Genomic DNA, 23,684 nt, shown 5'->3' with positions numbered 1-23,684 from the left:
TCCTTATCAAGTTCCATCACAACCAAATTAATCAGCGATCGACAAGACGCAGCAGTGTAGCCAAGGGGCTGGGGCAAGGCGAGAGCACCCATCCCCGTGCATCCCCTCCTCAGCTCTGGGAAAGGGATGCCCAGAGCCTTTCTTCCCCAGGCAGGCAGCACACACCAAGGCACCAGGGACACTAAATAAATCCAGCCGTGCTGGACTCGCTACCGACCGTTCTCCAGTGCCACGTTATCCCACACGTATCCCTATCTGTGCAGGCAGCCCCACACGTGGGTACCCCACGTGTTGAGGTCTACACGTACCATCCAGCTGGTTCACCCCCATGGGCTGGTGTAGGCACCATCGCTCACACGTGGGGCTCTGCCCATCTCCCACAACAAATGCTACAGCCTGCTGCACGCTGGAAAAATTAATTAGGGCCCTGCCCACACCCCAGCCCCAGCCCTACAAAGTCTGCCCTGCACTGGGACTGGAATGCCATCGCTCTGGATGCTCGGTGTCAAAGGGAGAAGCACTTTAGTTTCCATGGATATAGTGATTCAGAATTGCTCCAGATGTAAACTGGTTTGCAGTGCACTTGGAGGAGGCCTGCAGCATCCCTGCCCAGCCCTGGAAGGCAGGGGCACAGTACCGAGCCCATTCAACAGAAAGCTATGGGACCAGAGCCAAACCAAACCCCACCCCAAATAAAATCCCACCCCTGAGCTTCAGAGGTGCCCCAGCAAATGCCACGAACTTTTCTTTTGGCAGCAAGCAAAGCAGGTTTGCATAGCACACTATCCCTGGATTGGCATTTTATCCCTGGACTGGCATTTTACTGCTTGGCTTTGTTTCTGAAAGTACAACATATGTCAGCCAAGAGCTCCTGGAGGCAGGCGGGATGCTGAATGCTCTTGTGAGGGAAGGGACAGGGACACAGGGGTTAAGAGCACAGCACGGGGCATCGCACCCCAAACTAGCAGCAATCACCAAGCTCGTAACCCAGCAGGGGCTACAGACCACACCGACCCAGCAGCACAAACCAGCGGGGGCTACAGACCACACAGAGAACCAGATGCAGCACCAGCACCCAGCAATACCAGCTCTGAGGGAACTCAGCCCACCCTTCCCAGGCAGCTAAGGGGTAAACCCCTGCACCCACCCCCTCTTGACAGGGTCCTGCCATACTCCAACCCCTACCCACCTCCTCTGGGTGCTTGAATACCCTCAAGTTAGACTTTTGCCCTTCTTTTGCCTTTCTTTCCCCCCATCTTACCTCTCTCCATCACGCTCCCTGCTCTCTGCACAGAACCAAGTGGACGAGACACAGCCCTGCTTGCAATTATACTAACGAGGGTGGGTCACAAGTGCCCACACCTGGGGCACAGGGCTAGGGCAGCACCTGGGGCTCTGGGTCAGCCTGGCTTGGGATAGCCCCTTGCTCCTGCTCCCATCCCAGGGCTCCGACCCTCTGCCACCTCCACCCCTCCCCCTTGCCCCCGAGCCGGGCTGTTGAATGTCACAGCCATGGCATCGGACTTCTCCTGCCTGATGCCTGCCCAGCAGACAGACAGACAGACAGACAGCCTGCAGTCACTTGCTTTAATCCACCCCCAGACACGAGCTCCCTGTCAGGGGGTGCACTCTTCAGCCAGCCCCCCAGCAAAGCCTGGCCGTGCTGGGCACTGGAGCGGGCAGAGCATCTCCCGAGCCTTGTGCCAACGCCTCAGCCCATTGGGCAATGACAAATGCACCCGGACAGCAGAGCCCCAGCTCCAGCCCTGGATGCGGGTGGCATGGCCGTGGCCCAGCAGGGAGCTGTTGGCGGGGAAGGAGGCCGGGCTGTGAGCACCATCTGCTCCCACAGCCCCGGCCGGGGACTCTGAGCCTCCCGCACCAGCCCCAGCTCCTCCTGTGCAAGCACAGCTGGGGGCAGAGCTCTCCTCCTCCAGGTCCCCACACTGTCCCCGCACGCTGCCTGGCTCCTCGGGGCAATGCTGGGGTGCAGACAGGGAGCGGGGAGCCCAGGGGAGGTGGATGTGCCCGGCAGCAGTGACACCAGCCACCCCGTGGGCTCCGCTCCGAGTGCGGCTGATGGGGCAGGATGGGGGACAGGTGGGTGTAGCGAGAGCCAGGAGAGCAGCTGATGCTGATCCTCTCCCTCAGCCAGCACAGCAGAGAAGGGCTCTGCCTTCAAATCTCTGCAAGGGCAGAGCCTTTGGGACTTTTCTAACAGGCCAAGAATGACCCAAACCCACCCAAGGAAGGAGAGAGGGCATGCAGGACCCCCCAGCTACTGCCAGAAGTGTTTATGGGACACACCTCATTTCTGCCACGGCTGGGGACAGGTATCAAAGTGATCAGTCCCCATTTGGTCCTTGGAGGTTTCACTGCTTAGGACGTTTTTAAGGTGATCCCAAGTTTTCTGCTGCAAGTCCTGGAGACGCCAACAGAGCTGAACACAAAGAAGCTCAGGGAAGGCTGAACCCAGAGTCTGCATCTCAATCAGCCTCTCCCGAGCACAGGCAGTTTTACAGGAGGACAGATACATTACAATAAAACCATTTGCACTCATTGAAACACGCTGTTCTGGAGATGGACAAAGTGTACCTAACCTACAGCAGGTTTTGCAAGCCAAAATCCAGCAAAGATCAAAAGCCTGCCCTTTCCATCCTTCATGAAAGGGACACTCACAGCACAGGACCAATTCCTTCATCACGCACCCTCAGGAGCAATCCTTCCCCAAGGAATGCTGCAGCCGAAGGAGCTGCCCCACTTAGATGCAACTGCTCATCTCATCACCTAACAGGAGATTGAATTACACCCACTTATCCCAGTAGCAGATTGCACTTTGCCCGTGCTGCCCAGGTCCCCTCTTGCTAAAGCCCATCTCCTACCAAAAGCCGTTTCTGGTGCTCTCACCCCACGCCCAGGGTCCTGCCAGAGTCAGCTCCTCCAAGTGATGCTGCTCCACATGCAGAACTGGAGCTGCGGGCGCGGGACAAGGCAGCATCTCCCCTCCCAGAAGCTCAGGAGGACTCAGAGTCTCTCTTTAACTCTGCCTCCGTGATATGGATTGCTCCCAGCTCCCAAGGGCTCCAGAGGAAAGGGCTAATGCACAGGTTTTCGAGTGTGCCCATGCCTCCCTTGCTACTGGAAGTATTAATGACAGCATCCATTAGCAGGGATGACAGATCCCCTTTCAGTACAACAGAAGGCTCTCGAGTGACTGTCAAAATACCCTAGGAAGAGGGGAAAGAACAGGTCCCCACGGGTCCCCTTCTAATTAAGGATGGAGAACAGGCCTAACTATCAGATGCAAAGCGCATGCTCACGCTTCGGAGAAGTTCAGAGTCAGATGCAGGATGCCTGGCTCGAGGGTCGTGGCTTTAAGATGCCCCCAGGGTCCCAGCGCAGCCCCAGGTGCGATCTCACAGCTTCAGGCCCTCGGGCATCATCTGATCCTGGCACTGAGGTGATAAGACAATCAGCAACCAAACAGTATGCGAGAGAGGATTATTTCATCCAGGCTCTAATTGCGAACAAACACAGCGTCAGCACTTGTAGAAATTACTCTGTTACTCTCCTAAGTGTTCGTTTGTTGTGGGTCGTACCTGGAGCTTTCCCTGATGACCACACTCCTGATTTTTTATGAAGGAGTTAAAGCACGAGCTGGGATGAGGCTGGATTCAAAAGAGCAGGAGAGCAGCATCTCCCCCGCACCAGCCTCCCCACGCACAGCAGCAGCACCCCAGCTCTCACCTTTGGTCCCAAGTGTTTTGGGAGCAAACACACGGCGCTGTGTGTGAGTTCGGGCTCGGAGCACCGGAGAGGATGGACACAAGGCAGTCAGAAGAGAAAATGATGTGAACATTAAGGATCAGAGCAGATGTGGAGGTTGGGGTGGAAAGAGGGAAGCTGCAGAGCTGGAGCCGGCATCAAAGCTGTAGTTTACATCATAAATAATGAATCAATAACTAATTAAATAATTCAAATCAGCTTAATTTTTACAAGGTACCAGCTTTGCTTGACCGCCAGGAAGGAAGCCGAAGGGGGTCACTGGCAGAAGTATTCCCGCAGAGGGCACGGCTGCTCACCCCCCTCTCCCTCCTGACCAGCTCGCAGCTCAGCCCTTGGGACCACTGTTTGTTCAGGCAGCATTACCCAGGAGAGGCAGGATGCGATCTGCTCTCCCTCAGATGCAGCATCTCTGTTCCACACAGCGGAAAGTGTGAAGTGCTGATAAAACCAGAAAGGCGGCAGAGGGGCAGGAGCAGCTCGGAGGAGCCTCCAGCCTCCCGGGGAGGGCGGATGGTCAGCACCGTACCCCCAGATCTCCTCACGCTGCCCCTGCTCCTTATTAAAAATAACAAAATCCAACTTTCACACACTCTATTTAAAAATGACAGGAAAAAAATGAATTGAAGATGCAAAGCTGCAGCCGGGCAGCACCTTTGTGGGCAGCTCTGGGGGCAGAGAAAACAGGGTTGACGGCGACGGAGCAAGACTTTTACTTTAATGTGCTACCGCTGGGTGTAGGAAGAGCTTGGATGCTCGCTGCCTTTCACAAACCCCAGGCGCTGGAAGACGCTGGTGAAGAAACCAAACTGCAGAGACTTGGAAAAGTCAACTTATTAATCAGTGCGGCGCTGGCGTTGCCCACAAGCCCACATCGCAGTGCTGCCTGCACAACAGCCCGAGCAATAGGCTGCTCCTTGTCCCAAAGTGCTTACGACGCGAGCACAAGGCACACGAGAGAGGCAGGCAGAGGGTGAAGGCAGGGGAACAATGAGGCAGTGTTAGCTGAAAGGCCGTGGGTTCAGGACACCATTTGGGGCATGATTCTCGTTGACATCAAGTGATTTCATGTGACTGACTCACTTCAGGGCTGCCGGAACACGCTGCGGGGAGCTGCTTCCATGTAAATGCGTCTCACGCCCTTCTCCGCTTTGTCCCCGAATCGCCTCGGCTCAGCCCCCTCCCACTGCACGCCCTCGTTTCGCTATGGCAGGGGTCCCTCCTCCCCCGGCCGCACCAGCATTATTTAGGGGCCTGGCGTATAAACAGTATTTACCGAGGGTATGAGCTGGCTAAGGGCAGGCAGGCTGGGCTCTCCTCGCGCTGCGCCGGGAGCCTGGGATCCAGCCCTCCGAGCCAAGCCAGACATCGTTTATGGAATGATGGAATGGTTTGGGCTGGAAGGGACCTTAAAGATCATCTAGTTCCAACCCCCCTGCCATGGGCAGGGACACCTTCCACTAGACCAGGTTGCTCCAAGCCTCATCCAGCCTGGCCTTGGACACTTCCAGGGATGGGGCATCCACAGCTTCTCTGGGCAACCTGTCCCAGTGCCCCCACCCTCTGCGGGAAGAATTCCTTCCCGATGTCCCATCTCAATCTCCCTCTTTCCATTTAAACCCGTTACCCCTTGTCCTGTCACTCCGTGCCCTTGGAAAAAGTCCCCCCCAGCTTTCTTGTCATTAGTGTTGGAATTAGCAGTTTTAGGTTAATGGTTGGATTTGACCGTCTTAAAGGTCTTTTCCAACCTAAAAGATTCTACGAATGATTCTATAAGATAAAAATTGAGGAGGGTTTGGGATGGGGTCTCCTCCCTTTCATGTGCTGGTAGGAAAACCCTCTCTTTGTGGCGAGGACACGGAAGCCAGGTGGCTCTTCCACCCAGCCAGGGTCCCCCGAGGCAGGACGTGGAGCAAACACGGGACTATCGCTGTTTGCTCAGGTGCCTTCCCAGGGCAGCTTGTTAAAGCAGCGATGCACCGGGAGCTGCATCCCACGGGACAGACAGCTAATCCCTGCTCGGAGGAGCTTAGGAGCAGCGCTGCCTGCTCAGGCAGACAGATGGGCTGGGAGAGGAGTGGAAGCAGGACCAGCTGGAGCAGAGGGATAAGCAGCGCTCGCAGCCCACGAGCAGCCCGGCTCTTGGCAGCGCCGCCAGCAGCAGCTCACCGGGGTGCGGGTTTGGGGGGCTCCGCTGGGCTGGGGGGCTGCTTGGTGCATTATTTCAAAAGCGTTAGTTAACAAAGAAGTGGGGGGGAACCCCAAACCAGCCCAACATCCCCATCAGTTACAAGGAAAGAGGTGCGTGGGCTGAAGCTGGTCCCGCTGTACGTTTGGCCAGGAGGGACCAGGGTCTGCACAAACACCTCTGCGTTTGGTTTGGGTTGTTCTCCTTTGGAGAGATCTTGGAGAACCGGAGACTGTGGAGAGGAGTGGAAAACACGGCTCCACCTACTAACGTGTGTCACGGCATCAGGAAATGCCTTGGCGCTCCAATATGTCCCGATTAACTATTCACACGCATTAAACCTGGAAGAAGACCAGGAAATGACCCAGCAGGCACAGCCCACGGAGACCTCCCCATGCGGCCCGGCAAGGGTGAGCTCGGTGCGGGTGCCCTGCTGCCGGGACGCGGTGCAGGGCCACCAGCTGCCTCTCCCGAACAAGGGACGCGACACCCAAAAGCAGCCGCTGCCCGCCTGAGGAGTTTCAGTTAAGATGCCTGTTTCACAAAAGAACAAGTACAAATTATTATTTCTTCCTCCTCCCCCCTACCAATACCCTGTGTGCTTCTGGCTTTGTGGTTTTTTAATAAAAGACGCCGGGAAGGAAGCGCTGGTTTTGGAGGACGGAGGAAGAAAAGCAGGGAGTAAGGGAGGAATGACAATTTCCCCAGCAGATCTGTCGTATCAGAAAGAAAGCTCCTGAAATCCCTGTGTCCCTCACCGGGCAGCCGGATGTTTGCTCCTGAGCGACTCTCACCCGGACCCGTGGCCAGCGGGGATGTGCAGCCGGATGCCGGACCCTCGAGCGGAGCCACAGAAACGCTGCAGATAACTCCCCTCTCTCTCTCTCTCTCCAGGGCTGCTGTCCCCCCTTGCCCGCAGAGGCTCCCCCGCGGGGGCCGTAACCCGGCCGGAGGCGCAGGATGGGAGGCACCGCTGGATTTGTCGGCACATCCCTAGCTCTCCTCACCTTTCTGGGTAAGAGCAGCCCCTCGCTTCTCGGGCCCGGGGGTTTCTGGGGGGGGACACCCCCCCACACTCTGCACGGGGCTTCTCTGGCTGCAGCGATGCAGAGCCCCCCGATTCTCCCGGGCGGTTTCTGCAACCAGGGGATGTGTCCGTGCTACGCCCGCCCAAGAACAATGACAGGAATGGTTGACACACAAGTCTCCCCCCTTCTAAATTCAAATTTAGGTGAAATGCAGGAGATGTAGATCCTCAGGCACAGCCCTGGCAGGAGCAGAACCTCTCTGCACCCCGAGCTGCCCAGGCTCGTCCCGGCCTCGGCGCAAGCTCATGGCAGAGCCGCTTCGCCTCCGGGTTTTCTAGGGATGCCTTTTTGGCCATACGCTGACTGCAAAGATTCCCCCGTTCATCGGGGACCATTTCAGGATCTCAGGGAGTCTCAGGCTGCACTCTGAAGGTCCCTTTTCAGCAGGGAGACATTTCATTTCAGACAACTGAGAATTAGATAATGTCGTCAGGCTAATTCATCATCCCAGGCAGAGACTGCTCGCCTGTCCTTATAAATATCTAATTACCTTTTAATGTTCTCTGGGTCCCCAAGGAGGCAGAAGGAGGGGTGGCTGCCCTAGATTGGGAGGCAATTAGCCCGTTTGGAAATTGGTCTGACCCAAATCTGGTAGAGGCAGGAAGATGGAATTGGGCTCTCCCATTAACCAGCTGAGTTCGTGCAACTTGCTCCCCATCCAAGCTGAGCCCAGAAAAAATGACTCCCCGTAAAGCCTCGGGAGGGTCATTTTTTCTTGACCTTTGGGCAGTGATGCAATGGATCTTGGGAGCTAGCTGGGACAGAGCGAAAGCCTCACTGGGAACATGAGCAAGGGACCAGGGTCATCATAATGCCAGCTAGAGATGTGGCTGAAGGAAACACTCCAGAGTGGGAGAAGACCCAAAGCCTCCAGGTCTGAGCTGTTGGCTCCAGCCCTTGAAAGCTGGGCTGGCAGCGCTGCCCCTCCCTCGGCCATACCACCGGAAGGATGACTTCCCAGAAGATTTAAAGCTTACGAAGCGCACAGAGACAACTCTAATGAACAAGGCTGTCAGGGAAGTCTAGAAATCTCTCTGGCCTTTCTTCATTCAGTAAAAAGTGCGGAAAATCTTAAAATCTGAGGCTAGCCAAGCACTGTCCCTTTGTTCCTCAGAAAGCTTCTCATTAAAAATAACCCTCTGTTCCTCAGAGAGCTGCCCTTTAAAAATAACCACTTTGATTTTGTGCACGTGTGTGTGTGTGTGTGCTCAGATTTCCTATAAAACCAATTAATTGCCCAGCTCCCCCATGTGCCAAGGCTTCAGGCTGCGGTCAGCGCTTCGGAGCCACGGCTACGCTGCCTGAGCTCAATAAAAGGATTGCTGCTGATGTCCTCGTACACCGGAATACATCTTGGAAAACATTCAACTGAGACACTGATCATTTCCTGGTCTCCAAAGCTTGTCCGGGGCTCAGCACAAAGGGAAAGCGTTGGGCATCCTGGACACCTGGGCTTTCCAGGTCTGACTTTCAGCATATTCCAACTAATAATAATGCCAAACCACCCTGCCAGAAATGGGCCAGCGTCACTGCCCCAGGGAGGCACCAGCAGGCGCCTCCCTGCTCCACTTTCACCTATTCCTATTTATTTTGGTGTCGATACTTACTTTTCCTGATAACAAATGTTGTTCTGGAGAGGCGCAACAGCACATTCACTGTAATTTCTGCTCCCCTAGCTGGATTTTAACACAGAAAGTAAGGCTGCCTAAGGCATGCCCAGTTCTGAGCAGGTCACTCTGCTTCTTGCAAATTTGGCTTGCAGGCTGTAAGACCTGTATTTTGGGTGTGTTTTCTCCTCTCTCTCCAAATGACAGAGCCCAAGGAAGGTGCCTATTTTTGTAACAATAAAAATGAGAGTTCTGGGGTGACAGCAGTAGCCCAGAGAACTGAGATTTACCACTCTGCTTTGCTCTCAATTCTCAGTTGTAACCATATCCCAATCTTGTAACTGGTTAATTATTACTTTAATCTAACTGCTGTTTTGCTTAATGAGTGAGATCCAGGCATTTCACCTCCAACACCAACCAGACACCTTGGAACGGTAGACAAAAACCCATCCAAACTTCTGGCATTGATTACATTTGAGAAAATCAATGCCTGACAGTTGTCGTCCATAACCTTGGCAGAGAAAAAGGGACAGCAGCAGATAGCAACGGGGTGCAGACCCCGGGTAGAATCAGAAGGGATGATTATCGTAATTTGGCTTGATTGGGAAAGAGCATCCCATGGAGAAAAGGTATGCATGTCAGTGTTAATAACATATATTTTATTTGTTAAATAAATAGAGATTATTTACCGTATGCTACCTATTAATCTCAAAACGTAAAGCTGTTAAACCTTAATCCATTCACTACCACCTATCAGAACACAACTAATACACTACTTTCTTATTAATTCTCCATTAACTCATGGTTATTTTACCTGCTGGTCAGCACAGTCATTTCCAGCTCAGCACAGCCATTGCTGACCCAACCGAGAGAAGAATTCCAGCTTGCACAAGCTTCTCCTTTGTGAATGTAACTATTCTAGAAGGAAAATGGCATCTACGCTGATTTGGAGGGAAGACGACCCTAAAAAAGGCTGGTTTTCTCTAAGTCCAAAGTATTAGAGCCGCTCCCCCCATGCGAGACCAGGGACCATCAGGCTGCTCCCTTGCAGCAGCGCATCCCCGCTGCCGGAGCCCAGCGCCCGGGTAATTGCCTGATGCTGGGACACCAGGAGCAGCCGACAGCTGCTCTGAACCCACTGAGCCAATTAGTGGAGCCTCTCCCCCGTCCCACCCCCATCTCCACATGCAAGAGCAGCCGGAACATGAGATGAGCCCCAGGAGCTACAGGTAAAGGGCTGCTTCCCCGCGAGCCCAGGAGAGCTGAGCCGGCCATTCCCTGCTGGAAGTTACTCTTGCATAAAACATCACACTTACTGGAGTCACTTAATTTAACTAGTGACCATGCTGTGTACTGTGGGGAAGGAAGCAGATTGCTGGTTGGCATGACAGTTTTAAGACAGTTATTAATTCAATTACAAAGCATGGAAGGATCCCGGGGCTAGCTAAGCTTCTCCGAGCTTATTGCTGCAGAGGGGCCTGTGCTGGGAGCACAAGGCCTTGAGGAGGCTCCATCCCTGCTAAGGGACTGGCATTTCCCAGGGTGCCAAGGAGAGGACGGACATGCTGGTGATCATTATCCCACTAGCCACTTCTGCAGTCAAGAGATTTCCAGGCAGCTTTGGCTTTGTACCCGCACTGCCATTTCCATAAAGCCTGCGTGGGAGGGGTCTGCTAGCACCTGCCATTGATCTGAGACACAGTCACTCGCTGGGGACAGCCGGCCCTTCGCAGTGGAACATCATCTCCAGGCCAAAGGGTGGCCCAGACACGGGGCAGGAGAAGGCGGGCAGGCTCTTGTGTTCCTCTTGTGCCTATGCCTGAGCCATCCTCGTGACAGCAAGCTCGGAACCAAACCCGTGTCCGAACACTACAGAGGAGGCTTCACGCTCCTCCTGTTAGTTCAAAAGCAGAACTGAGACCTGCAGCATTGCCTCGCACACCAGCAAAGCGCAGGCTTGAGGCGCCAAGCACAGCTGCTGCTGCGGATGCAGGGACGGAGGGGATCTGCCAGGCGTGTGCAGGGAGGAAGCCGCAGAGCTGAGAACTTACTGCGAGAATCCAGGTTCTCTCTCCAACCTTGTCCTGGAGAGACTTAGGAGGACCCAACCAGCCAAAGTTTGTACAGAGGTTCCAGCACGTCCTCGCTGCTGGGGACAAGGAGGACATCCAGGGGTTCCCAGATGCGGTCTCATCTGCGCATGGCTTTCCAAGAGGCACGTGTCACTGCTCCTTCGCCTGCACGGCTGTAAGCACGGCTGGTCCCTCTGGCACGGAGGAGATGGTGCGAGCTGCCCAGTGGGAAACGCACGCTATCTGCCCAAAGCCATGGTTGGGGCTGGGCTGTGGTGACAGATGGGTTGTGATTTTCACGCTGCTCCTTCTTTTATTCTAGATGCGGTTCTGAGGCTGCCAGGGACGCCCTACAAAACTAAAAATGAGAATTTTTAGGAAAAGCTAAATTACGCTAAGCAGGTTTCCCCTCTCTTGCAGTTTGGTGCCACGCACAGAGTAGCACAAGGAACTACGGGCCGGTGTTTGAAGAGCAGCCTGTCCACACCCTCTTCCCTGAAGGCTCCGCAGAAGAGAAAGTCACGCTGGCTTGCCGAGCAAGAGCCAGTCCTCCCGCGACCTACAGGTGAGCTGACCTGCTCTCTCTGTACCGGCACTGGGACACACCACCAAGAATTTTGCTTTCAGTCCTCCACTTTTATGTAAAGAAAATCACTAACAAGGTGTTAACACATGGGAATCGTCCCCTGACGCCTCCTCGTCCCCACATGATGTGCCATCCCTCCCAGGTCACAGGCCAAATTGAAATCTAACTCAAATCCCAACACCCCTCAGCTGGAAAAACACACAAGCACAGCCTCCTGTGAGGCACCACGAGTGTTGCACGGAGTATTTGCCCTGCTCACCCTTCACACTTGCTCTTGGCAGGTGGAAGATGAACGGCACGGAGATAAAGATGGAGCCAGATTCCCGTTACAGGCTGGTTGCAGGCGACCTAGTGATAAGCAACCCGGTGAAAGCCAAGGATGCTGGCTCCTACCAATGTGTGGCATCTAATTCCAGAGGCACGGTGGTCAGCAGGGAAGCCTCCCTCCGCTTTGGCTGTAAGTTTGTCTTCACAAGGTAAATGAAATGCAGCCACAGTTACGCTGGGGGTAAACCGAGCCCCCCTGCCCACATTAATTAAGGTTGGAGAGAAGCTCTCCCGTACGTGGTACCCAACAGCGTCACTCAGAGAAAAGCCCCAGAGCTTTCCACTAGCACGGAGGTGTCGTAGAAATCTGAGGCACTGAAGAGAAAGTCAGTAATATTTTTGGTCTCCCTCTGTACAACCACTGAAAAGACCAGCCTGAGAAGGGGGAGATAAAATACAGTCATTCCTCCAGCTTTTCGTTTTCCCTCCACGGACAGGTTTCACTTTGCACGTTTAGTTTTGCAGGAATTCTCTGCACCCCGTGAAGATTACAGAAGGGTGGGGAGTGATGTTCGCCTGCAGCCCCCCTCCCCATTACCCAGGTAAGGGTCTGCATTTCAGCGCCACCAGCAGCACTGCTGGTGCCGGGGGGGAGGTGCAACAGAGCGAGGGATTCCCAGAGGTGCGAAGCACTCCTTGCTTTTCTTTGGGAATTTTAGGGAAGCAAATTATAATTCAGACATAAAGCAATGAAACAGAAGGAGGACTCATCACACGGGGAAAACAAGAACCATCCAAGGACCAACTTCAGCTTAGACTGGTCTAGACAGGGGTCTGCTGGGTTCAGTCGCTCCTGGGAGGTCACAGGCAACTTGTGCAGTTTGTTCCTATTCCTTTTCCTCACAGGTTTATCCTATCGATGGCTCCTGAATGAGTTTCCCAATTTCATCCCAGCCGACGGCAGGCGTTTTGTCTCTCAGACCACAGGAAACCTTTACATTGCCAAGACAGAGGCTTCCGACCTGGGCAACTATTCGTGCTTTGCCACCAGCCACATCGACTTCATCACCAAGAGCGTCTTCAGCAAGTTCTCCCGGCTCAGCCTCGCGGCAGAGGGTCAGTGCTCTTGGGTTTTCATAAGGGGACTGGGCAAAATGCACAATTAGAAAACCACCGCAAAGCACTTGGGCTCCGCAGGACTCCAGCAGCGCGCAAATCGCCCCCAGTCTCGGGGGACCTTAAGAGCTTACAAAAACATTAATTGGCTGGAAGGCGGGGGAAGCAGCCCTCTCTCCAGGCTTCACTGCCTGTGCCAGCCGCATCCATGGAGTTTCTCTTCCTTTGTAAAAAGAGAACTGGCAGAAGGTGCAGCCTGTGCTGGCTCACATATCCATGAAACCACTCTCCTCTGCCTTTGGAGACCTTGCATTTGTGCAGCTACATGCTTCTTGGGCAGGGTGAAGGGACTTAAGCAGGTAGGAAATGAAGGAGAGACAGTCCTGAGATGTTGTAAAGAGGTTTTTAGAGACTTTAGTGAAAGCTCTTTTAAGAGGAAAATGAAACTCAGCCTCTGCCAACTGTAAATTATCCCAGCGCACGGAGGTTTTGCAGAACAGTGCAACCTCGCGGCACCTCTGCCCTCCAAGGCCTCATGTGTGCCATTTTGAAGTCATTCAATGGTGCTTTCCTTTTAACAGATGCCAGGCAGTACGCACCCAGCATAAAAGCCAGGTTTCCAGCAGACACCTACGCTCTGGCTGGGCAGATGGTGACTTTGGAGTGTTTCGCCTTTGGAAAGTGAGTGCAGTGACTGTGTCGCTAGGGCTCGGGATGGGGAGGGCATCGCAGAACCTGCAACTTTCACAGCCCTTCGCTTCAATGGGTCTACTGTAGGCCAGAGATGGAGATGGGACAGGAGGAGGGAGGAATTGGATGAGGCCATCTGTCCTGCTGGCCAAGGCCCAGGCTGGGAGCTGGTGGCTAAACGGGGACTGAGTTACAAATGCTGTCATACAGCACGGGGTACCCGAGAGCGGGTCCTCACCAGGTTTATTTTACCTAGCCCTGTTCCTCGAATAAAGTGGAGGAAGCTGGACGGCTCACAGTCCTCCAAGTGGATCGGCAGCGAGCCCCTCTTGCAGATCCAGGATGTTGGCTTTGAGGATGAAGGCACTTACGAGTGTGAGGCTGAAAACATCAAAGGGAGAGACACCTACCAGGGCCGCATCATCATTCAAGGTAACACATTTAGGCACACGCCTTGCCGGAGCACGGCGAGATGCGCCAGGCGATGGACTGAGCCTTCGGAAGGGAAAGCACCACCTCTGCTCCTGCCTCCTCTCACCCCAGTTAAACCTATTGCAGAGCCCTAACAAAGGCCTGCAGAGGCCACGGCTGCCTTTCCTCAGTGGGTACATTTAGGTTATGGCAAGTAGAGCAAGACCTCATAGCTTGCTCTCAAATAATTCTAGGAAAAATGAGGTAAACAGGGAAGGAAGCATAGTGGTAAAAATCAAACTTGGCTCAAGTACTGAGCCTGGGGTACTTCCACATGGGTTAATGCTCGGAGCCATTAACCAGATCTAGTCAAGTCAAACTTAACCTGGTTCTCTCAGTCTGAATCCAATTTTTCCTGAAGTTCAGGGATGACTGCATTTACTCTTAAGAAGAAAACCCAGAGTGTTCTTCCTCAAATCTGGATTCCGCCATGATCTTGTGCAGCCCACATGCACAGCTGCAGGCGGGCCGGGTGAGGACTCAGCCTTGCATCGCTGCACAAAAGGCGAAGGCTGTTACTAGGGTGAAACACGCTGTGATAGATAAATCTGCCAGCAGAGATGACACAATGAGCATCCTTCTGCCTGCCTGGCACGGCAAACCTCTCATCTGATCTTCTTGGCTCTGCCACCTCTCTCGCTCCTTTGCAGCTCAGCCGGAGTGGCTGAAGGTCATCACAGACACGGAAGCCGACATCGGGTCCGACCTGCGCTGGAGCTGCGCGGCTGCTGGCAAACCCAGGCCCGCCGTCCGATGGCTTCGGGACGGGCAGCCGCTGACCTCCCAGGTACCACCGCGTGGGTCTGGCAGCAAGAGCAGCTCAGCCAGCGCACACCAGAACCTGCAGTACTGAACCTGCTACTCCAGGCTTAGACCCTCCTCCTGCCTCGCTGCAAATGCATCTCAGCCCCGTTTTATCACCCCGCATCCCTATTCCATGTGTCCCCATGAGGCTGCAAAGCAATGCCGCAGTCCTTACTGACGGCAAACTCCTTCTCCCATCACTGCCATCCCAGCCATTGCTTCATGCAACTACAGGAACTCATAGCCAGTTACCAGGGTGGACAAATAGCACCTTGTACCTCTCTGTATGACCTGCACGTTGCTGCTCAGACACGCAGAAGCCTCAGCAAACAGAGCAGAGCGATGCGAGGTAGTGACTAGACACGCAGAAAAAACAACCTGTGTTTTCTTCTATGGAAAAGCAGGCTGGCTTCAAACTGGCAAAGAGTCCGTAATGAAACTCAACCCTGAACACACGAGGCTTGAGTTCCATTGTTGGTTTTCTCATCTAACGGGTTCATCCTCTTGTTTGCACAGAACCGCATCGAAGTGAGCGGTGGAGAGCTGAGATTTTCCAAGCTAGTCCTGGAGGACTCTGGCATGTATCAGTGTGTGGCTGAGAACAAGCATGGCACAGTATATGCAAGTGCTGAATTAACAGTGCAAGGTAATTTCTCATTTCCCAGTGCTCTGGGTTTCAATGGGACACTGAAGCGTTTTACATCTCTTCCTAATATCCTACGCTTGCGATCTCAGAGTAAGATAAGAGCAGACAAAAACTGCTTCACTCACCATTGAAATATAGTTACTGGTCCAACAAGACACTCTGCAACCCTTTAAAATTTAAATCTTGTGTAAATTCAGTGACGCTGAAAGAGAGCAAGGACATCTGTTTAGCTACAGAAAGTGTACAGGACAGCCAGCCAGCCAGCAGCACAACCTCTCTTCCCCACAGCCTTCCTCTTTTTTGGAGGAAAGAGCTCAAAGAAACGAGTTCGGTATCCATCCAGCTTTGATGGATGGTGACCGGAACTGGATTGGTGCCAAACTTGTTCCACATGAGTCTAAAAAGCTTATCTCCTCGTGGTCAGTGGATGCCAGAGATAAATTAAAGACCCTAAGCATCAACTGTTCGACATGAGGGCAACAGGTAAAACCCAATTCTCTCTCTACAGTTCCAGGAGGAGTTTTAGGCAAGCTGGATGTCTGCATTGGTGACTTTGATCAGGATATTGAAGAGAATATCCGCTACATTTTCAGAAGCAGCTGTTCTTGTGTCTCTCAAAGACCTTGCACTTGTTAGGGTCATATCCCATCGCTACGTACGACACGCGTGTCGCTTGACACCTGCCTTGGCAGGCGTTAGAAACCACCCGGCAGCAGAGGAATCACTCCATCCCGCTCACCAGATACTGCCATGCTTCCCTTACCAGCCATCTGACAGCAAACCAATACCCAGTTAGGTTTCAGTTCAAATGTTCACAGAGCAGGGTTTTCTAATCACTCCTTAATCCTCTTTTTTTTTCCCCCTGTAGCCTTAGCACCAGATTTTAGACTAAACCCCGTGAAGAGACTGATACCTGCAGCCCGAAGTGGGAAGGTCATCATCCCATGCCAACCAAGGGCAGCACCAAAAGCCACTGTGCTCTGGACCAAAGGGACTGAACTTCTGATCAACAGTAGCAGGTAGCAGCACAGAGTCAGCTTCCACCTAGAAACCGTAGCTAAAATCATGGGGTTTTTTCTTGCCAGAAGAGTGGACTTGACGAGCCACGTGTGCTGCAGCATCCCTGAACATAAGCACTTTGTTATTCCTCTAGTTTCTTCCGCAGAAAACTCCTCCTTAATGTTTTGCAGTCCTGCCTTTATCACCAATTTCTCTAAAATCAGCAAGTGCTGGAAACTGTCAGTTTTTCAGAGCCAACAGACATTCTGACCTTCCTCTTGCATGCTTTCTTTTTCCTTCCCAGGGTGACTATTACCACAGACGGCACCTTGATCCTCCAGAACATCAGCAAATCTGATGAGGGAAAGTATACCTGCTTTGCTGAGAATTTCATGGGCAAAGCCAACAGCACTGGAATCCTCTCTGTTCGAGGTAGAGATGTTTGCCTTGATTTGGGGTCAATTGAGCAAAAAACATCTAAGAATGGCACAATGTGATATTTCTTCTCTCCTTATACTCAAAAAAATCAATGTAATACTCAGGGAATCAGAGTCTGTGATGCAACAAATCCTCTGCCTGACCCACCAAATCATACCTACCAACAAGTCGTCCTTGAGAAAAACATTTCCATTTTCTAACCACTGTCATCCCTCATCTTCCTCCCATAAAATACAGCTGTGAGAGGGATGACAAGTTGGAAAGCCTTAGCTGGTTTGGATGCTCTGCAGCATTAATATACAGCCAGTACCTGGACACTTGCAGCTAACAGCTCTCCCTGCTCTTTCTCTGCAGATGCCACCAAAATCACATTGGCACCGTCCAGCGCCGATATCAACGTAGGTGAAAACCTTACCCTCCAGTGCCACGCATCCCACGATCCAACCATGGACCTAACCTTCACCTGGTCACTGGATGATTCCCCCATTGACTTCGATAAGTCGGAGGGGCACTACCGGCGAGCCAGCGTGGTGAGTACAGAGGGCAATTAGGCACCATCAAAAAGGGGAGAAAACTAACAGCAGCCTCTTTGTGTGCGTGTTGAATGCTGGATTGTGATCAGGCGTGTTCGAATGCTCCCCCCCCGCTGTCTCTTCCTCCTGCAGAAGGAAACTATCGGGGACCTCAGCATCTCCAACACGCAGCTGAAGCACTCGGGGCGGTACACGTGTACAGCCCAGACAGTCGTGGACAGTGCTGCGGAGTCAGCCACGCTGACCGTCAGAGGTAATTTCTCTGTCATCAGGTCCCCTGCTCCTTGCAAGCCTGAAGTAATGGCATGGTCCTTGCAAGGGATCAGCTTGTTCTTCCCTTGCGACGCCTCACCATTTGCACTGGGTGGGGTGGGCTTCTGAGCTTTTCTGGAGGCCAACACCGGGGGTGAGGGTTCCTAGCCTCCAGGAAAGGAAGACCTGATTTATGACTCGCACAATATAAAGACCAATAAGCCTGCAAATCTTTCATCTCAGTAACACTTCCGTCTGTCTCCCATCATCCCAGGTCCCCCAGGACCCCCCGGGGGTGTGGTGGTGAGGGACATCAGTGACACCACCGTTCAGCTGAGCTGGAGCCGCGGCTTTGACAACCACAGCCCTATTGCCAGGTACATCGTCGAGGCACGGACCCTCCTCTCCAGCAAATGGAAGCAAATGCGGACCAGTAAGTGTCTTGATGGCGAGGGTGGTGGCATGGCCCGTGGCATGGCCCGTGCTGCCGGCGGCGCACCAGCTTGCTGACCAGCTCCGTGCTCGTACGCTGGCTGCCACTCGCTCTATTTGTTCTCCTCTCGTGTTATTGGATTATATAGATCCTGTAAATATTGAAGGCAACGCAGAGACAGCCCAGGTGGTGAACCTCATTCCTTGGATGGATTATGAGTTTCGGGTGGTAGCAAGTAACATTCTTGGAGTCGGGGAGCCAAGTTTACCCTCCAGCAAAATCCGTACCAAAGAAGCAGGTACGTGCAGATATGCTCGGAGGCAGAAAGGGGAATCGGAGTTACCTGTCCCTACATGCTGGAGGGGGACGGCTGGCTTGCAGCATGCCTTGGTCCCAAACAGTTAGTGCTCCTGAAGGTGATGCCATCACAAAATTTTCTCCCTTTTTGCCCATTTACATGTCAAAGACAGAGCAGTAGTCGAGCTGGCAGCTAACTCCAGCATGAGATACAATATATTAAGCCATTACAAATCCTAGCTTCAAATCCTGCACCTTCTGGGCAGTAAAAGAAAGGGGAAAGAGCCCTGTTATATCACAGAGCCCAGTTCTGTAACGACAAAGTAAATGTCCCAGGAAATGGCTGTGAATGTTCATCCTATCTTCTGCTGCTGGAACGTGCAAGCAGAAGGGATGTAAGAACAGCAGGGGAACTGCTCTCAACATGCCAAATGTGTATTAACTCCTTTCCAACACAGCTCTCCTCCATATCCCTGCTTTTGAGCTTGATTCTTGCCCCCTCAGAGACAGGCTGCCTCCGAATAAGCTCGTCAGGCAGTAGCCAGTATTCTAGCCCCGATTTTCACAAACATCTGAAATACTCACGGCTGAAAACAGAGAGGCAAACCCTTTGATACGAGCTGTCAAAGCTGTCAGATCGCGCACTGTCTGCGCTCATCACGGCTGAAAACAGAGAGGTAACTCACCACTGTGACTCCCTTAACCCAACCTGTGCTGTCTGCTTCTGTTTGGGGACCTGACAGCACCCACTGTGGCACCATCTGGGCTCAGCGGAGGCGGAGGGGCTCCCAACGAGCTGATCATCAACTGGACGGTAAGTTGGCAGCACGGCACCAGCCGTGGACGCTGGGAGAGGGCCAAAGGGAGGAGCACGTGCCGTTTGTCTTGGGAAATGAGCGTGGCAATCACAATTCTGATACGGGGTTGAGCCAAACCCTGTGCTTAAGTCCAAAGTCTCGCTCGTTTGAACTGACCAAGGCTCCTCTCTCCTTCTGCCCCCCTCACAGCCAACGCTGCGGGACTACCAGAACGGGGATGGCTTTGGCTACATCTTGTCGTTCCGCAAGAAAGGCACCCAGGGGTGGCTGACAGCAAGGGTGCCGCACGCAGAATCGCTGCACTACGTCTACCGCAACGAGAGCATCGGTCCCTACACCCCCTTCGAAGTGAAGATCAAAGCGTACAACCGGAAAGGAGAGGGCCCCGAGAGCCTCACCGCCATCGTGTACTCTGCAGAAGAAGGTAAAGGGGGAGCGCAGCGGCTGAATTCACCGTGCTTTGCCCAACCAACCTGTGTCCCCCCCAGCCAGCTCCCTGCAGAGCTGTCTCTGTCTGGGAGCTCAACGACAGCAGAGCTTGCTTTTACTCAGCGATTTCGGCATAACATTTATCTCCTACTTCAAACACACAGATAGCTGTTCCCCTAAGCCCAGCCGTGACTCTACACCCAGGGCTTCCAAGCAGACGCAGACCCTGACAGCCCACAGCTGTGGCCCTGCTTGTCCTACTAAGTCCCTAAATCCCTGCCCCTCGCTTTGCTCCGTACACATAATACCAGCTGTCTGGCTGCACAGCAATGGTGCTGCAGGAGAGCCCTTCGTTTCAGTACGGCAATTAAGCTGCCCGGAGCGAGGAAAAGGATTTTATTCCCCTTTGTTGTGTTTTTCAGAACCGAAAGTGGCTCCTTTCAGAGTTATGGCCAAGGCTGCTCTGTCCTCAGAAATGGATGTGTCCTGGGAGCCCGTTGAGCAGGGAGACATGACTGGAGTGCTTTTGGGCTACGAGGTACAAGCCTGCAATGGGAGACACTGAAACTGAGACTGGAGAGCCCAGCAAAGAGAATTCCCCCAGGCTAAGGGAGGTGAAAGGAAACAGCGTGTTGTTTCCAAAGACGAAGGATAATTAATGCACGAGACTCTAATAGGGCCAGTACTACTGGTCACAAGAGAGATCAGTAAGAGAGAAACATTCTGGCTTTTTTTCTGCTTGCCTTTCCACACAAGCTGTAGTTTTATTCCTGGGCAGATACTAAGGAAAATGCACAGAAACAAATACCAAAGGGTGTCCAGTGCTGGGTGTGGATGGACTGAGCCTGGTATGTGCAGGCGCCTCTATCCTTACTAAACCCACGATACCCTTCTCTATTCAGATCCGGTACTGGAAGGATGGTGATAAAGAGGAGGCAGCCGACAGAGTGAGAACAGCAGGACTGGTCACCTCGGCTCACGTAACAGGCCTCAACCCCAACACGAAATACCACGTGTCCGTCAGAGCTTACAACCGGGCTGGAACCGGCCCCCCCAGTCCCTCTACCAACGTCACGACAACCAAGCCACGTGAGTGAGCCCTGACCTCCTCCGTCATGCACGCTGGACATCCTGGGGCTGCTGCTTCCTCCAAGGATCCCCAGTGCCCAGCTAACCGATTAGCTTTTTGATCTCGGTGCCCTAACGCTGTTTTAAGTAGTTCATAAAATAGTCCCCTGAATTTCCTCCTGTGTATCAATCCTGTGCATGGCTTAGCTGAGAAGGCCTGTGCTCAGAGCAATGTTTGCTGACCCACTCCCCTTTTCACCAACCACGGTGGTGCCATCAGCCCTGCTGACAATCTAGAGTCTCAGGAGACAGTCGTAACCAGCACAACCGTCACGTTGGTCCCTGACTTACTGAATCTGTCTTGTTTTGTATCTCTCAGCACCAAAGAGGCCACCTGGCAACATCTCCTGGACTTTTTCTGGATCTACAGTCAGCATCAAGTGGGACCCAGTGGTGGCGAAGGCAGACGAGTCTGCAGTTACGGGGTACAAGGTACAGGCAGCACGTAGCTGGCTTTCTCTTACAGGTGACCTAAGGAAATCACAGTGACCGTAAATTCAAACTTGCCTCTTCCAACAGATGCTTTACAGGCAGGATTCCCACTCTGCTCCCACACTCTACCTGGCCAGCAAGAGCCGGATCGACATCCCCATCCCTGAAGACTTCACTCACGCCTTCGTACAGATCAGGGTGACGGGCCCCGGGGGAGATGGAATCCCAGCAGAGGTTCACATCCTCCGAAACAGTGGTACGCACACTCCTCTGCCTGCATGCACCAAGGGTACTGCAGAGAACACTGGCAAATGAGCTCAGAGGGGTTAATTTTCAGGGCTACTTGCCTGTCATTTGTTCTCTGATCAGGAAATGACTTAGTCCTAGCTCCTCCCCTACCTGGCCATAGCATGGCATCATAGCAAATACATTTTAAAATCCCACTCTCCCTTCTGGGACGTGGGGGAATGTGATACCCCACTGGTTTAGGGTGAGTGTCTGGAACTGGTCTCTGGCTCCCTTGTGCCATTCACTCAATGTATCCCCGTCCAGCCCTCCATCAGCTCACCTCACCCCAGGCTCTGAGCAACCTTTCAGTCTGGTCTGAGCCCACCTTTACGTGCAGCTGAAGCTCTCGAGCCCCCACACAAGCCCAACTTACACTCACTAAGAATGAAATCCCGACTCTGTAGGGCCCCGACACCAACTCCTTGATTCACGGTACTTAGGGCCCAGCTCCAAATTCTTGTTTCAAACCCTGGGAGGTTCATCAGAGATAAATGCAATATGAGCACACAGAACCCAGAACTGACATTTTACCAACCCTCCTGACTCTTTCCACAAGACATCAGGTTGTGTCTGTGCAAGGAGACGGTCGCTCCTTCCCTGCTCCCTTTCTTTCAGGGACAAGTATGATGGTGGAAGACTCTGTGACGAGGCCAGTGCCGCACGCTGTCATTATCACAACTAACTCTCTAGCGATGGTGGCCCTGATCAGCTACCTGGAGCTCTGACGATGGCCAGCGCCGCAGAGGACTCCCGGACACGCTTCCTCCCAAGCCAGTGGGAGAACTACTTCACACTCGGCTGCTGCAGCTTCAAGTTTGTACCGCAGCAGCGTTACGGAGAAAGTAGTTGACGACGTTTGAAGGGAGGAAGAAACAGCTTTTTTTGGTGTTGTTGTTTTGGAAGAACCTAAGCTTTCATACAAGACATGGGTCTTTAACCAATTAAAACTTTTTTTTAAAAGAAATGAGTGAAAAGAAGAATTCTACCTGAATTCTGACCGCCAACTGCCCCACACACTGTATCCAGTAGGTTTTCTGCCTTATCAAGCCATGTACTAAAATAACCAGACTGCTAAACTTGACTTCTTTTTTTCCTTTTTTAAATATGTACGGTGAATTTTGGGGAGGGGAGGACGGGGACTGAGGATTTCACAGGGATCAGCATGTTCCATACCAATCCCGGTCACAGCCATCTCTAACTAATTATGGGACGGGATTTCCACCCGTGCCTCCCCATAATACGAGCCAAATTCTGCAGCAGCCAGCCCAAGGAGATAAAGCCACAAGAGAGATTGATCTCTGCCCCATCCTGAAGATGGGTGAACAGAGAGTTTAGATTGTGAAAAGCTTTTGTACGACACTGGTGTTACCTTGCAACCCCAGCCTATTGTTTGTATCCACCGTGACGCCGTGAGGTGCAACGTTCAATGTTAATCCATATTCCACACGCTTTTGGGGTGGTTTTGTTATCCTGTTTGCTTCTTTCCTTTTTGTTTGGGAGGAGAAGGGGTAAGAGAAAAGGAGATACTTTTCTAGCATCCACTAATTTGGAGAGGTAGTTCTGCCTAATGGAGATGTCAACATAACCAATTTCAATAGAGAGAGGGTCTTAAAGGAGGAAGAAAAAGGAATATTACACAATGTAACCGAGAACTGGAGACTCGAGGAAGCCATCGCTGGGGCAACAAGGAAAATCTGGACTCATGCATCACCCTACTCAAACAGTTCCATCCAGCTAAATTACCAGTCTCGACTCGGGATTGCAAAATTTAGATGCACCCAAGAAGTCAGCCCGGTTTTGAGGTCCACAGCCCATATAAACGGGAGGGCCGATACCCCAAAGTCCAGGGATGTTGAGGTGCATCACGAACGAAAGCAGTTGGGAACGGATGTTGCATATCAAAACCTCCCTGTCTCCTGGTAAAGCAGCTGACCAAAGGGCCACTCGTACAGGACTGTGCAATGGCAAGGCACGGCCAAGCAGTTTCTGCACGAGATGCCAATTCCTTGCCCTTGCCAATCATTTTAAAACTGCCAATTCCTAGGCCTTAGTGAGCATTTGAGAGATTACTTGCACAAATCCCTGGCCTCCTGGAGTTACGCTTATTGTCTATAGCCACAGTACCCCATCACGAGTTTTTTCGCATCTGGCCTACCCTGGAAACAAGGAGGTAAATGCACCAGTGGGTTCCTCCATGGGATGAACCAGTAGGTCCATCCACAGCGAGGCTCTGGCCTGAGGAAGAAGGACTCTTACGTGTTTAGCAAACAAGAGAAAAGTTTTAAGAAAAACAAGCTTAATGACAGAGTCTAAACATTT

General features: G+C 52.7%; 1 protein-coding gene across 1 annotated transcript; it reads left to right on the top strand.

Moving 5' to 3' along the window:
* The first annotated feature begins 6,930 nt into the window (after window positions 1-6,930).
* On the top strand, window positions 6,931-22,090 carry CNTN2 (contactin 2 (axonal)). The gene is given in 23 exon segments (XM_010157047.1): window positions 6,931-6,986; window positions 11,159-11,303; window positions 11,606-11,781; window positions 12,109-12,127; window positions 12,129-12,193; window positions 12,498-12,707; window positions 13,289-13,388; window positions 13,654-13,829; window positions 14,519-14,655; window positions 15,189-15,318; window positions 16,187-16,337; window positions 16,622-16,749; window positions 17,110-17,285; window positions 17,421-17,541; window positions 17,815-17,973; window positions 18,122-18,271; window positions 19,014-19,084; window positions 19,278-19,512; window positions 19,940-20,055; window positions 20,420-20,606; window positions 20,965-21,077; window positions 21,165-21,333; window positions 21,981-22,090. Coding segments are annotated over 23 exon segments (3,099 nt in total). The 5' UTR covers window position 6,931.
* Window positions 22,091-23,684: the final 1,594 nt, after the last annotated feature.

Source organism: Eurypyga helias, unplaced genomic scaffold, assembly GCF_000690775.1.
Source record: "Eurypyga helias isolate BGI_N326 unplaced genomic scaffold, ASM69077v1 scaffold12378, whole genome shotgun sequence".
NCBI classification, from domain to species: Eukaryota; Metazoa; Chordata; class Aves; order Eurypygiformes; family Eurypygidae; genus Eurypyga; species Eurypyga helias.
Note: the sequence above shows the minus strand (reverse complement) of the source record. Positions and strands in the feature narration are given on the sequence as shown.